Below are 15032 nucleotides of genomic sequence, written 5' to 3' on the forward strand. Positions count from 1 at the left end.
AGCAAAATCAAAATTCTTTAGGATTTACTTTATCTTATAATACGTGTCATGTCAATCTTCCACCTGAAATAATGATGAGGCTTTAGGCTAAAATGAAGTGTCGGGTATTACGAGTGGATTTGGGATTCAGAAAATGTTTACCCTTCATTAATATTCAGCTCTTCATGGTGGACAGAGAAGGGGATTTGGATCTAAGTCCCAGATTTGGCTCTCTGCTCACCTGGTGACATTGCCCATATTCCCTAAACCCATCCAACCTCAGCTTCTTCATCTGTAAATGGTATAAAATAATGTCTGCCTCTCCTAGGACAAACAATTGCTAAGATGATTAAACAATGCACATTATAGTGTTTCATGATGGCAAACCTGTTATTTATTTTTGCTATGTAATTATTCATTGATGATATGACTTTTGTGTACAAAGCATACCAATTAAGATATCAGATTTGGCAGTTTGTCTAACATATTAATAATATAAGTGATAAAGAAACTTCAAATTATTTTATTTCCAAAATGATTAATCAGTATAACATTTCTTCTTCTCTCTTGGGAAATATCTAAAAACAAAAGAGAAAAAAACCTACACTTTTTCTGTGTTAAGGAAGGAATTTCTTTTCAGACGTGTGTAAATTCTATCCATGATAAGATAGATTAATAACAAAAGTCTTTAAAAATGTTAAAATTTGTGTTTTCCAAGCAAAGCTCTCTTAGAAGTAATCCAGTGCTATCCCAGAGTTATAAAATGAAACCATAATAAACAGAAACAGAAAGAAAATAGTTCTAGATGAAATGTGATACGATGTAGCATCAGTGAACCAAAAAACTATCTGTACAAACAATGAAAAACCTCACCCACAAAAGCAATCACTTTAATCCTTATGCTCTCTGCTCAGGAACCAGACCCTCTATCCTCCCATAACCATGGGGTTATAAAAGGTTGACATAAGTCTCAGATATAAATCTCAGGACTAAAAAGTGGTTACATGATGCTCCTTTCCAAAACACTCCTTAGAAATAACTTTGTGGGTGTTGCTATTTACTTGAACTTACTAAACTCTAAGTGCCCCATAATGATGATTTGTAAAAAAGGAGATGTTTCAGAAAACTCTAGTTATTAAGCAGGTTTGAATGTTCCAAACGCTGAATTCTGCTTTATCTTAACTTTTTTTTTTTTTTTTGCTAAGGAAGATTTACCTGAGCTAACATCGTTGCCAATCTTCCTCTTTCTTTTTTTGTATATGAGCTGCTGTCACAGCATGGCCACTGACAGACGAGGGGTGTAGGTCTGCACCCAGGAACCAAACCTGGGCCGCCAGAGCGGAGTGTGCCGAACTTAACCACTAGGCGCCTGGGGCTGCTTTATCTTAATTTTAAAATTTGTTTTATTAGGAAGGATGAGACTTACACTTGGCCCGCCTCCGTGCATCTTCAGAGCTCGCACTGTTGCCACCAGCACAACAACGTTGGGCACCAAGCCAGAGGCCCGGCACTTGATGTTAAAGAACTTCTCCATCCCAATATCGGCACCAAAGCCAGCTTCAGTTACTGTGGAGAATCAAATTGGTTTTGGCAATCATTGGTCTGATTCAAGTCCAAAGGATAGCTGAAACTCCCGTCCACTTCCAGGTTACCACACAGCATAGTGTCTTGTTCGTGTGCAAAGGTAAACTGATTTTCCCATAGTTCTAGAAAATGTTCTACTTTGTCACATTCCCTAAAAAGATAACCCTCTACTCTGCTTCACACCACCATGATGTAAGGATTCATTGCCAAGGCCAAGATTTTTCTTCCAGTATATAACTCAGAACAAAGCTTTTCTTAATACAGATGGGATTTTCAACTTTTTAATCAGGTTCCGAATTGCATCAAAGGACATTGCTGGCATGATTACCATAGAAGATCCTTTCTCAGTCTTTATAACATACACAGAGAATTCATTTATTTAAGTGCTACGTGGTCATTTTTGTCGATTGACAAAATTCAAGTTAGTTCAGTGGCTTAAGGAGGTTTATCATTGGGCTTAATATAAGATAGCATCTTTATTCCATAACCACAGAGGATACTTATCTTTAACCATCCCATCTCCCCTTTCCCCAAACTGCTAGAAATGTGACTGTGGCGATCACAGAGGTAGCAGAGAATCACAGAGGTAGCAGAGAGAATATCTAACTTTTTCTTTTTTTTGGTGAGTAAGATCAGCCCTGAGCAAACCTCTGTTGCCAATCCTCCTCTTTTTGCTGAGGAAGTTTGGCCCTGAGCTAACATCTGTGCCCATCTTCCTCTATTTTATATGTGGGACGCCTGCCACAGCATGGCTTGATAAGCGGTGCACCAGTCCACGCTCGGGATCCGAACCTGTGAACCCTGGGCCGCCGAAGCAAAGTGTGCGAACTTAAACACTACACCACCAGGCCGGCCCCAGAATATCTAACATTGTCTTCCAAGATAATACTGCAGACATTGGGTCAGCAACAGCATCTTCATACACAAAGAAGAGCTCTAGGACCAGCAGCCACTCGGGGCTTAATCTAGGTACCCCAGACCTACTGAATCACTCAGCATCTTACCAAGATCCGCAGGTGAGATGAATGCCCATTACAAAAAGCACACTGCTCTGGGACAGGAATATTATTAATATAATAGAAAGTAAATATTTATGAAATATGAACTATATACTGACAGTACAACCAAGGCCATAATTTATGGCAGAGATAGGAACTGGCAGTAAAAAAAATTTACTAAGATAAAATCAAAAACATTTAAAATGTCAATGAAGGAAGATATTTGTCCGTGGCATTCACTGAATACACACATTTTAACAAGAATTAAGGAAACAAAAATGATAAAATGTCACTCTAAATACGTCAAGCAGTTGTTCTAATTCTTTATGGTTTCCTTTAAGTACTTCCTATGCTTATATAATTTTTATAGAATAGGTAGAATTTTGTAGTCTGCTCCTTTATTTTAAAATTATCACCGAGTTTTCTTGCTGTACTATAAACTTTCAAAATTTATGATTATATATGGCGGCTCATAATTTTGTTAAGCTGATGTACCAAGATTTAGAAAATTGTTCCCCCTGTTATTAGACGTTTGGGTTGTTTCCAGCATAAACAATGCTGCAAAATATCTGTGCATATGAGCTCTAACCTCTTTCAAATTATATTTTGGAATAAATTCCCAAGGGTGAGAGTATGGTGCCAGAGGATATAAAAAATTTTTATGACTGTTGATAGGCTTTTGACAAATTGAAAAATATTCCTTTAAAAATATTCAATTTGGAATGAATATAGCTACAAAGTCATTTTTTCCTTTATTATATTTTCTTTGAACAAGGGATGTAGCAGAGCAATTTAAAGACGTAAAAGACATTCCTTTTTATATAGTATTTGGGGCCATTCTGGTTCTGATTTTATTAGTTGTGGTCAAAACCAGAGAAGATCGTTGACAGTAATGCTCCCCACCTCAGCGGTACTTCTGTAAAACCAATGTTAACTTGAGCACGGTGGTGGACAGCAGACCCCAGAAAAGGAATATTCGGTTGACTTTGTCAAGGGTCATTATAGAGTGGCCTCCCCGTAGGGGTAAAGATGGACAGCAAGGCCATCAGTACTGGATTACAGGTGACCGTCCTACTGGTTAGGATCACAGACAGACAGGCAGATAGATGGGATCCAGAATCCCTCTCAGCTGCGCCTGTGAGCTGACAATTGAACAATGACAATTAAGTGAACCTTGGCGAGTTACTCAATCTATTGGAGTCTCAACGTCCTCATTTGACTTGCTGGGAGGATTAAGTGAGAGAACACACATAAAGTACGGAGTTACTGGCTTTTTGGTGCATAGCGGGAGCTCACAAAAATGGTCGGCATTGTTATTACCAAAAGAACAATTTTCCCACTTGCTAGAAATCATATTCAATTCTGAAGCATTTGCTGAATTCCTACTATGTCTAGGCATTTTTCGCAGTGGCAGAAGCCCAGTCTTAGGGTCCCTAACCTCAAGCACTCCACGGACATGGGGGCAGAGACCATCTGCTATTGGACTTGAGAGAACTGGAGCTGAGCGCATTGGGAGGGGTGGATTTGTTGGGGAGGTTTGGAGAAAAGCGACAATGGAGTCAGGTCCTGAGGGATAAGGAGGATTTCTCCAGAGCTCTAGAGAGCTGAGGGAGGAGAGGAGGGGGGACGAGGGGAAGAGAGGGAGAGAGGAATGAAGAGATTCACAGATAAAGGAGAGAGCAAGAGCAGAAATCAACTTGTCAAGACGGAGACAAATGATCTGTGATGACCGAAGTCATTATTTCAACCAGCAAGAGCTGTTCTCTGGTCTGATCAGTTCTGAGGAGGAGGGATTCAAGGAATCAACGTTTTACGTGTTTTTTCCAAAGCTGTGATATTTCCAAACTGTTTATTATGTTGCCCAATAGCCGGAAGTTGATCACTGTGTACATTTTACATAATGGGGTTTGATCAAGTGATCTCTAAGGTCTTTCCAACTGGATGCGCGTTTCCACTTGGAGCTCCCTGATTAGCCTGTAAGCTCCGTGAGGATAGAGACCATGTCTGTGAGAGAGATCAACCCTGCAACGCACAGAGTAGGCACTGAACGAGTGTATGTATCTCCAAACCAAATAAAAGGGAGTCACAGATATAGTAGTAACACATTTCATTTACAATCATTTAACTCCCCTGCAAAGCTCCAAGCTCAAGTTCACTTCAAAAACCCATCTCTTCTCTTCCTCAACCTTCACAATGTACTCACCATGTTCCACCCTCATCAGCTCACTAGTGCTTACAGGAAAAAAATCCAAGTTCCTTAACATAAAACCCCAGGTCACCCTAATGTAACCTTAAGCACACACCTCTACCTTCATCTTCCTCACTCTCTGCCTCAAATTTCATGCTTTAGGAATATCAAGCTTCCTGTAGAGCCCAGACACTCTCTGTTACTTGTCATCTCTGCCCCTCTTCTCCCATCTGGAATGTTCCTCTCTCCCCTCTCCCTTCCTGAACTCATAATCCAAGTCTCAGCTCAGATGCCCCATTTCCTGGAAGCTTGCCCTGATCCCCTCAGGTAGAGTTAGCTACCCCTCCTGTCCCTCCTCCCCGTCCAGGGTGCTCCCTCATGGGCCCACATCAAGCAAGCAGCATCCTAATTAGACTTATGTATCAGCTCACACTTGGAGGACAGGGACCATATCTCATCCATCTTTCTGTCTCCAGTACCTAACACAGTACCTGGCACATATAAATGAATGAACTGACAAAGATATGAAGAAACTATCAGCGTGGGACTCAGATCCAATGACGATCTAAAGGAAAGGCTATCATTCAACGGAGATAGGTAGACACACAGAATTAAACAGAACTAAAAATATGTTTATTCCTTCCTGTCGTATTTTTTCTAACAACCCCAAAACACTTTTAATAAAAGGTATAAATATCATATCTGATAAAGATATGCCCATCTCAAATGTCTACATAGGCTAGCTAAGCTTAACCGCATATTTTAAGAGATAAACTGGGGGGAAAAAAAGCAGTAACAGAACTTTGGTAGGGAGGAAAACAGGATGCAGTAATAAAGGGCCAGAAGCCGTGGTTCCAAACGCAAAGGAAATATGGAGGCAAACGATGTGACGAAAACAGAGAAAAGTGCCAAATTCTCACACTTGGAAAACTGTTCTGAAATACTTGCATGTAATCACTTTTATGTTATTTGTTTTCAAGTATCAGGCTGCTAAGGAAAACAGAGAGCATGGGAAAGGTATGCTGATGTGCAATTAGTAATTAAAAAAGTAAGGACCACTTAATGCATCAACAGGTATTATCTTGGAAATGGACACTGTGAAGTGCTGTGCATCTGTGTCTTAGCACCTCAGGGGGCTTTGATATGAGAAGGGGATAAGCCACTCTTACTGGCAGTTTCCATTTCTTAGGCACTCCCTGGGAAATGTCAACATAGAAAACCTGTAAGTTAAGGTTTCCTAGTGATCTGAAATAAGCAATTTATTCCCTTATTGTATTTGATGCTCTCAATAAATTTTAAAAGAGATAAGGGCTAAAGAATTATTTAATGTTGATTTTCATATAGACTTGTTCTTGAGTCACGGAGCAAGTACACTTACCATGACTGAGCATTCCTGAAAAGCACATAATGCAGGCTTCTGAAAGCTGCATATTTAAAAAGGCTTGCAAGAAAATGTTTGCACGTGCCACGACAATTATTTGTCTTGGAAATCTCTTTCTTCGGGGGGGGTTTGCAGCTACTCAACTTACAACATGAATGAAAACAGGAAACGCTGGCTGATACTCTTATTGTGTAAGCACAGGAGTTATGAGATAGCGATTTACAGCATGGCTTGATTCAAACTTCAAAACCCACAATCTGCTCAGAAAGGAAGTGTCAGTGGGTCTGGGTTGGGAAAGGACTGACAATTTGGACAAATCCTGTTAATACACAGGAAACAGCTCTGGGTTCAGTTGGAGAATAAAAACGAAGACTGGACAGCCAGGCAGCTGGCTTTCCATGCTGATCAGCTAGGGCATCCTGAGTCACGCTGTACAAACTGAACAGAAATCACAACAACGACAACAACAAAACACTACTGGCAGGCACACATGATATCTATGAAATTCTCCCATGAAGCAGAGAGATGATTTTTATATCTCAAATTATTCTATCATGTCTCCAACTTGCAGGACACATAGAAGAAAGTTTCAATGACAATTAGGACTTAGATAAGTAATCACTCATCTGCTAACTTAAAAAAAAAAAAAGGCATCAACATCATCACGTCATAGGCGGGCCCTATAAATTATGGGTTCATAAAATTCTAGAGCTACAAGGAAACTAACCTCCGCTGGGCTCCTGTGTGCCAGGCAAGTTACCTTCTTGAGATAAGAGCCCGTTGCCGTGTCCCAGGTCCCTCTGATGACCAGTCCAGAGCTCTCCTTTCTGCCTGGCACATTCTCTGCCACTTGGCATTCTATTCAAAAGCACTTTTGATTAAACACATGCATCTCAGGATTGAAGAAAAGCCTTCATTTCTTCTCATTCAACAATCACTGAACTTCTATTATTTTGCCTGGCATTTAAGCAATCATCTACGTACTCATGTCTTCACTTAGTGAGGAGACACAGCATATATATATATATTTTTTTGTGAGGAAGATCAGCCCTGAGCTAACATCCATGCTAATCTTCCTCTTTTTGCTGAGGAAGACCGGCTCTAAGCTAACATCTATTGCCAATCCTCTTCCTTTTTTTCCCCAAAGCCCCAGTAGATAGTTGTATGTCATAGTTGCACATCCTTCTCGTTGCTGTATGTGGGACGCGGCCTCAGCATGGCCAGAGAAGTGGTGCGTCGGTGCACACCCGGGATCCGAACCCAGGCCGCTAGTAGCGGAGCGCGCGCACTTAACCACCAAGCCACGGGGCCGGCCCCGACACAGCACATTTTTAACACGACAAAGTTGAGGAAAATTATTTAATCGCCTGATGAAAAAGGAGCATCTTTCTGACCTTTCCTTTTTCAGTTTTTCTTGCTTGAATTCCCTTTAATATTTAAAATTTTTATTTATTTACCAGTATGCAGGTCAATTTGAATTCAGTTCTGTTTCACATTTCCTTCTGAATGCTCTCATGCTTTAGTACATTTACTGAACCCATTTCTACGGAATCACAAACCGTTAAGTGTAGATCAGTGGTTCTCAACTGGTGGCGATTCTGCCCCCTAGGGGGCATTTGGCAACATCTGGAGTCATTATTGGTTGTTGTAACCGGAATCAAGTAGGCTGAGGCCAGGGATGCTGCTAAACAACCTAAAATGCACTGGACAGTTCCCTTCCCCGCAAAAAAACCAAAACCAGAATTATCCACCCAAAATGCCAACAGAGGTTGAGACATTCTGCGGTAGCTTTGTACTTTCTAGATACTCTTCCTGAGAATGCTATAAGTGCATGAGATGCTAGAATAAAAAATTGTGTGGGGCCGGCTGGGTGGTGTGGCGGTTAAGTTCGTGCATTCGGCTGAGTTCTCGCACTCCGCCTCAGCGGCCCGGGGTTTGCCGATTCAGATCCTGGGCTTGGACCTACTCACCGCTCATCAAGCCGTGCTGAGGCGGCGTCCCATATAGAAGAGCTACAACTCTACAACTATGATAGACAACTATGTACTGGGGCTTTGGGGAGAAAAAAGAAAAACAGGAAGATTGGCAACAGATGTTAGCGCAGGTCCAATCTTCCTCAAAAAAAAATTGTGCACGATTATTATGTTAATGACAACCTTTACACCAGAAGATCTGAAATATGAATAATCCTAGCATTACTCCGCCCAGCACAGTTGATGTGCTGCATCAACGGTGCGTTCACTACAACGTGGCAGTTCCTGGCAATGAAAAGTAGTGTGTCACTGGGTGACCGTGTCACTAACTTCCTAAGGAAGGAGGGAGGGAAGGACAGAGAAAGTCAATATGAGACAGTACAGGTGACAGCAATGGTCAGTCTTACTGCTAAGAACAAATATCTATGATGGGGAAAAGCTATTCTAAATAGTGACTGGGGCACAGGGAGAGGCAGAGAACCAACATTTACTAACGCTGTCTATGTGCCAGGCAACGTACTAGCCTCCTCGGTCTCATTTCACTCTTCATCACCTGTGAGGTATCTCTGTCCTCTGCTCACAGCTTATGAAGCTAAAGATTAGAAAGTTTAAGAAATTTTTCCCAAGGTCACACAGCTATAAGGCGACAGAGCTTGGATTGAAACCCCATCTGACTGCAGTCTCTGCCGGAGTCCCTACCCGACTCTGCCTTGTCAATATATCAACCCATCATGCAGCATCTCTCCAGCTTAACTGTTGGCCAGTTGCGCTTACCACGATGAAAATCTTAACACCTTGTACTTCAATAATATTTTGATATATAACATGTAGCTCCAAATTCTTTTCCTGAACTCTGATAGGTAAGTATGTCCAGGCTTGTTTTCTAATTGCGATAGAGAAAGTATGTAACCTGGAGTCTTCTCTGTTACGATGAGCCTTTCTTTCATTTTTTGTCTATTCAGTTCAGAAACTTACTTTCTCTCTTAGAGCACTTCATTTAGGGATAAGGAATCACGTCCTCTCCTAGATCTTGGGCTATGTGTCAACAGTGCTGAGTCCTGGGTAGTGGCAGGGTGTATTCTGATGAACAAAGAAAGACCTCCCCGAGAGGAAGCTCTGAGGACCAGTTCCATCTGGGCTCAGTACCCAACACCAGCAGCAAGAGGCCATGGGCAGAGAACACTCACTCTGCAACCTGGCCTCCTGAGAACCAAATGGTCTCCTGGGGGCCGGGAGGTATTTCACCACCCTTCACTGGGTGGGTCAGATCCCCAGACGCGACTTCTCAACCTCCTCCTGCCAGGCGTCCACCCTCCCATCACTGGTTGGGGAAGTGAGACATTCCAACTTGCTAGCTTGGGTTTTCTTTTCCAAACTGCACGTTCCTGTTATTATCACCATGAGCAAACTGTGCGAGAAAAGGCAGCAAATACTTTAGATCTGAAATTCTCATTTTTGCTTTTACATTGGGGAAAACCCTCCTTGGACTCTGATATAGAGTTAAATTGAGGCACCAAGAGAATATTTCCTTGAGTTTCTGGCTACTCGATATGCCTGAATGTTGTCACTAGAATTGCAAATTGAATTTCCACCTCGCTACGTCACGAAGGAGTCCTTTATTCCACGGGTACTCAGAAGATTAGAACTTTCAGATTTCATAGCCACTTTATAATGGTAATAATTTTTCTCTCCATGATACATGCAACAAACATACATATCAAATATACAACATATTGAGTTTCCCAATATGGACATGAACTTGAATTTATGGCCTATTAGAGGTCTCACAGAAGAACCACTCCTTACAATCAGCTTGGCTCAGAATGGGTTGAGATAAAAAATATGTCTGCACAGGGCAGATTTTGCTTACTTAATTGTCAAAAGAATTTCTTGTAAACAGAGGGAGAAATAAAACTGTAGCCTTCATTCAGTCAGCACTTTACTTTCTCACGACAAATCAGAAGTAAAAATACAACATTTGTACAGGAAGAAGCAAGGTATATGCTGGACCAGACTTCATTCTGAAGCACAGTGGGTTATAAATCCTGAACAATATGAAAGGAAATGGAAACTAGACTCTTCAAACTGCCCTCTTTTGCCTTATGTAAACATGTCTATTCAGCTGCAGCTGTCTGCAGATAAACTCAGGAAAGTTGAGTTCAAAGTCACAGAAGTACACGAATTCTGAACTTGAGCTCCAGGTGAGCAAGCCCTTGAGAATTTTAATTACTTTTTTCAGTGACTAGAAGGAGAATAAGTAAACCAGGATGAATCATTCAATTAATTACAAGGGAAACTCAGCATTATTACGACAGGTGAAAAAGAAAATGAACCTCGATTTAGAACATATTAATTTTGGGGATCCAACTCATCTTAAGTCTATGAAATTTTGCAAAAAATTAAATCCTTTCCGCTGTTTTGGATTTGTCTGTTCAATCTATGATCCTCTTTGGTTTTATTAAATGTCTTAGGGTCAAATTTCTATCGAATATACAGAATCAACTGGGCACACAATAGGAGACATAAAGGAAGAAGAAACGGTAAAAAAAACCCAATATTAATATTAGCCTTTGCCCTTCCTCTTTCTTACCTTTTTTGGTGATGGCAATGTTTATACACATTAGGGAAAGTTTGGTAGTGGTATAGAACGCATGAGAGAGTTATTGGAGATTTATTTGGGGAAAGGCAAAGAGAAGATAAGCAAAGTGTTAAAAGGACATAGATCCCCCTGAACCATATCTTTTTGGTCGTAATAAAATCTTTGAAAATACCAGTAATGCCACTTAGATGTACTCTGGTATCAGGACATAGAATTTCCTTCCTCTAGAGCATTAATTAGTTATAGACCCTGGTTCTCATTATTTGGAACCACTGTTAATCATCTTGTTTTGTAAAATGATTTTGACCCAAGTGAAATTTAATTTTGGAAAAAAAATTTTTAGATGAAAATTAAATTATACATGTTATTTTTTTACCTCCCTTATAAAAATCAAACTGAATTAAATCCACAAATCCATTATCCAAATAGTTCCCATCTTCTTGTAGGGCTCATGAGCATTTGTACAATGTCATTGCTATGATCAGGGTTTAACCCTTCCATTTTTAGCAAACAGCAGTATCCCAAAGTTCCGGCTGGAGGCCTGGAATTTTGGACGATTGGACAGGGGCAGAGCTGTTCTCTTGCAGCCCTTGAGAACTGGACACTAAAAACAGAAACAAATTCTGAAAGGCTTTACTACCAACATGCCTTAACCTAAAATAATGGAAAGATGAAATAGAACATTTTTCACTGAGCAGTTTATGAAAACAAACCAAGGAGGAAAAAAGTATAAACATCAAAAGGTAAAATGTATTTTATTTATTTAGTTAGTTTGTTTGTTGCTGAAGAAGATTCGCCCTGAGCTAACATCTGTGCCGATCTTCCTCTATTTTGTATGTGGGATGCCGGCACAGCACGGCCACCGATAAGTGGTGTAGGTCCCCGCCTGAGATTTGAACCTGGGCCGCCGAAGTGGAGTGTGCTGAACTTAAGCACTAGGCCACAGGGCCGGTCCCAAAATATATTTGATCTTAAAGGTGCCCAGGAAAAAACAACATCAAAAAACCTGTAATAGTTTTTTCTGCAAGTGCAGGAAACCCAGCAAGTGAAACTATGATTAACTGAGTTTGAAAATAAATATACCAACATTCTCAGTATGACAACTTCTATTATATAAAAAGAAATTAAGACAGAAGGAAAACATTTTAAATTTGCAAGTTGGAAAATTAGTAGAATCTTTACTAAATACAAATATCTACTAAATACAAACAGGCAGAGCAGGGATTTTTGAACTGAAGGTAGAGACCCGTTAGTGCCACAAAAATCAATTTACTGGGTTGCAACTGGAATTTTAAAAAAGAAAAAGAAACAGGATAGGACGTATTAGGGTACATCGCACATAATAAGAGAAAGTAGTATTGTTTCCTAAGACATTTGATTCCGTTTTTGCACACATGCACACACATGTGCATGCATTTGGGATATAAAATGTACTTCATGCTCTGGGTTTCAGTCAAAACATCCAAGAGTCACTGGCCCAGACTCTACGTTTGCAGATTTCTTATCCAGGAAGGAAAGAGACGGACTTGCTGGTTTTACAGTCATGTCTAGCCCCACTGGATTCTCACAAGAAGATCAATTTGATGATTATTCAGGCCTGGCTCCATTCTGCTCAGTGTTGGTAGAAATAGAACTGGTAGCTCACAAGAAATAATGGCCCTGAACTCTGTCTTATCAGACATTATATTTATATTCAGGGTCACAGATGCAATGTTACCCTTGTGGCTCTAGTCTTGAGCTGGAGGCAAGACCGACCTACACTGACTGCCCTGCTTTCTCCTTCAGAAAGTCTGACATGGGCACTGCATGAGACGTGCCCCACAGGCGGTCCAGTGGTATTGGATCTTGAAACGATTCGATTTAACAGAACAAATGAGGACACACTGAAAAGGCTAGTAATTTATATTTATATTTGTAAAAAACTCAAACTGAAGATAACAGCCTTGAAAATGAGGAAGTAGCATACTTTTTTCTTTGGCTTATTTTCAAAATAAACTTTTTCCTGTTTATAAAATGAATATATTTTTAGAAATATATAATTAGTGATATACGATCGGAAAATGTGATGTGAAGAACAAAACAAACAGGCGCTTTGAACTATTTTCACTGTAATCTATGTTTCTGGCTGTCTCTCCACTCTTGACAGAGGAATGAGCCCCTTGAGATGTCCAGGTAAACATCCTTCATAGGGAAAAGGGAACAAAGAATCAGGAATAATTCTCAGGTTCCCAACTCTCCAATTCTACCCCATCCCTAAGCCCAGAAGGAGCTGAAAATCAAGTTTACTACAGTTCTCATTTTGTATAAACAAAGAACAACTTCCATTTGTCACCTCTCTCTGCTCCCCTCCTCATGGTATGTCCCCCGGCTGGCCTTTATCTAGAAGTGGGTCTGACTTGCATGAAGCAGCTGATAAAACTATGATTATCTGTGTTTTACAGGAAAACGCTAAATGTATACAAATATTTTATTATTATGTTTATTACACTGGCAAAAGATATGCATTAAAACAGGTTTCCTTAGGCCCATCCGGCTTGCAAGTTTCTGAGATAGCTTCCTGAAGAACAGTTAGGGGCTGTCCCCATAAAGACACTGATCTCTATCTATACGTTTTTATCTTCAACAAATGGGTGTCACGTTCTAAAGACACTTTTTTTTTTTGTGTGTGAGGAAGATCGGCCCTGAACGAACATCTGCCAATCCTCCTCATTTTGCTGAGGAAGACTGGCCCTGGGCTAACATCCATGCCCATCTTCCTCCACTTTATATGGGACGCCGCCACAGCATGGCCTGACAAACTGTGTGTCGGTGCGCACTCGGGATCCGAACCGGCGAACCCCGGGCCGCCACAGCTGAGCGCGTGCACTTAACCGCTTGTGCCACTGGGCCAGCCCCTAAAGACACTTTTGTATCCTGATCTTCTCAATTAACCCAATGTGGAGCATTTCCCCCAGATAGTAACATTTTTCAAAATCATATTTTATTGTATAATATTCCACTCTAAGAATGAGTCTTATTTTTGGACATGTTTTAAACTCGTTTTCAGAAATGATCTTTGATATACGTAAGGATGAAGGTGGGCGGGTCAGTCTGGCTGATTTAGAAGACAATCCTAAGCATGTTTGCGTAGAGAAGTCAGAGGCCTGCTCTCCTACACCCTGCCTGGCCATCGGGCAGAATCTGTCAAAAGGAAATGGAGAGGGTGACATGGATGACGTGGCATCAGCTCAATTCTGTGTCTGGGAAAACCTTCTGAACTATGTCATGATGACAGTGGATTAGCAACTCACCTTTCTATTTGAAGAAGACCATGGAGAATCAGAAAATGTCTTAGCTTCTCTTGTAGCTAGGTATGGCTGTGGGAACAAGGTCACTAATGAGATGTAAACAGAAGTGTTGTATGTGACTTCTAGGATGGCTCCTGAAAAGGGAATTTGCCTCTCTTCTTCCTTTCTGCTGGCTGGGATATAGACATGATGGCTGGGGCTTATGCAACCATTCTGGACTACTAGGTAAGCATACAGGCCCTGAAGATCGAGGAGCTGCCATACCAGCCCAGACTGCCTACCCTGGATTTTTTTTATGTGACAGAGAAATAAACTTCTCTTTGCTTTGGGCCACTTTTTCTCACTGTTGCTATTATTTGTGGGTGACCCTAATCCTAACGGATTCGTTTGTGAAAACAGACCTTGCTTAGAAACACTATAGCATTTTTCATTTCTATCATTTCAGTTTGCACATTATTTGAACATCACGCAGTGTTTTCTTTCTCTGCACAACAGTAACTCTGGGACTGAAGTCAGGTTACATTTCTAATTTAGAAAAGATGTGAGATTTGCTCAAAGTTTTGTTGATAAAAGTGCTGAAATTTTGGAGGCTGAGATGTGGCCATAACTCTTTGATAGATGCCCCAAAGCTTTGCCACTGCAGGGAACTGAGAGAGGGGCTGCTCACAGCCTCCAGACACAGAATTAAATCAAGCCAGCAGAAGCCAACATGTACGTCAGCTTGCAGTAGCAGAGGATCCACGTGTAGGACTCCAGAGGGTTTTCTCCAGAGAGTTCATCTGACCTCAAGAACTGGTTACTCTAAAGTCTCTCTCCTTTGTGTGTGTATGTGCTAAACAAACACGTTTTTTGTGGGTGGTTTTTTGTTTTGTTTTTTTTTTTTGGTGAGGAAGATTAGCCCTGAGCTACTATCTGTGTCAATTTTCCTCTATTTTGTATGTGGGACGCCACCACAGCATGGCTGATGAGCAGTGTATAGGTCTGCACCTGGGATGCGAACCTGTGAACCCCAGGCTGCCAAAACAGAGCATGCGAACTTAACC

The 15032-nt window shown here is 40.9% G+C and overlaps 1 protein-coding gene across 4 annotated transcripts in view; it reads right to left on the minus strand.

Annotated features, from left to right (window-relative positions):
* Nucleotides 1-15032, minus strand: part of MTHFD1L (methylenetetrahydrofolate dehydrogenase (NADP+ dependent) 1 like) — a 209955-nt gene that overhangs the window by 77307 nt on the left and 117616 nt on the right. For all 4 annotated transcript variants that reach the window (XM_087425142.1, XM_087425144.1, XM_087425145.1 and 1 more), the window contains one exon: nucleotides 1406-1545. In XM_087425142.1, the coding sequence (XP_087281268.1) occupies nucleotides 1406-1545 (140 nt within the window). The remainder of the gene's footprint in view (nucleotides 1-1405; nucleotides 1546-15032) is intronic.

Source organism: Ceratotherium simum, chromosome 38, assembly GCF_057802395.1.
Source record: "Ceratotherium simum simum isolate JZ-2026a chromosome 38, ASM5780239v1, whole genome shotgun sequence".
Taxonomy (NCBI): domain Eukaryota; kingdom Metazoa; phylum Chordata; class Mammalia; order Perissodactyla; family Rhinocerotidae; genus Ceratotherium; species Ceratotherium simum.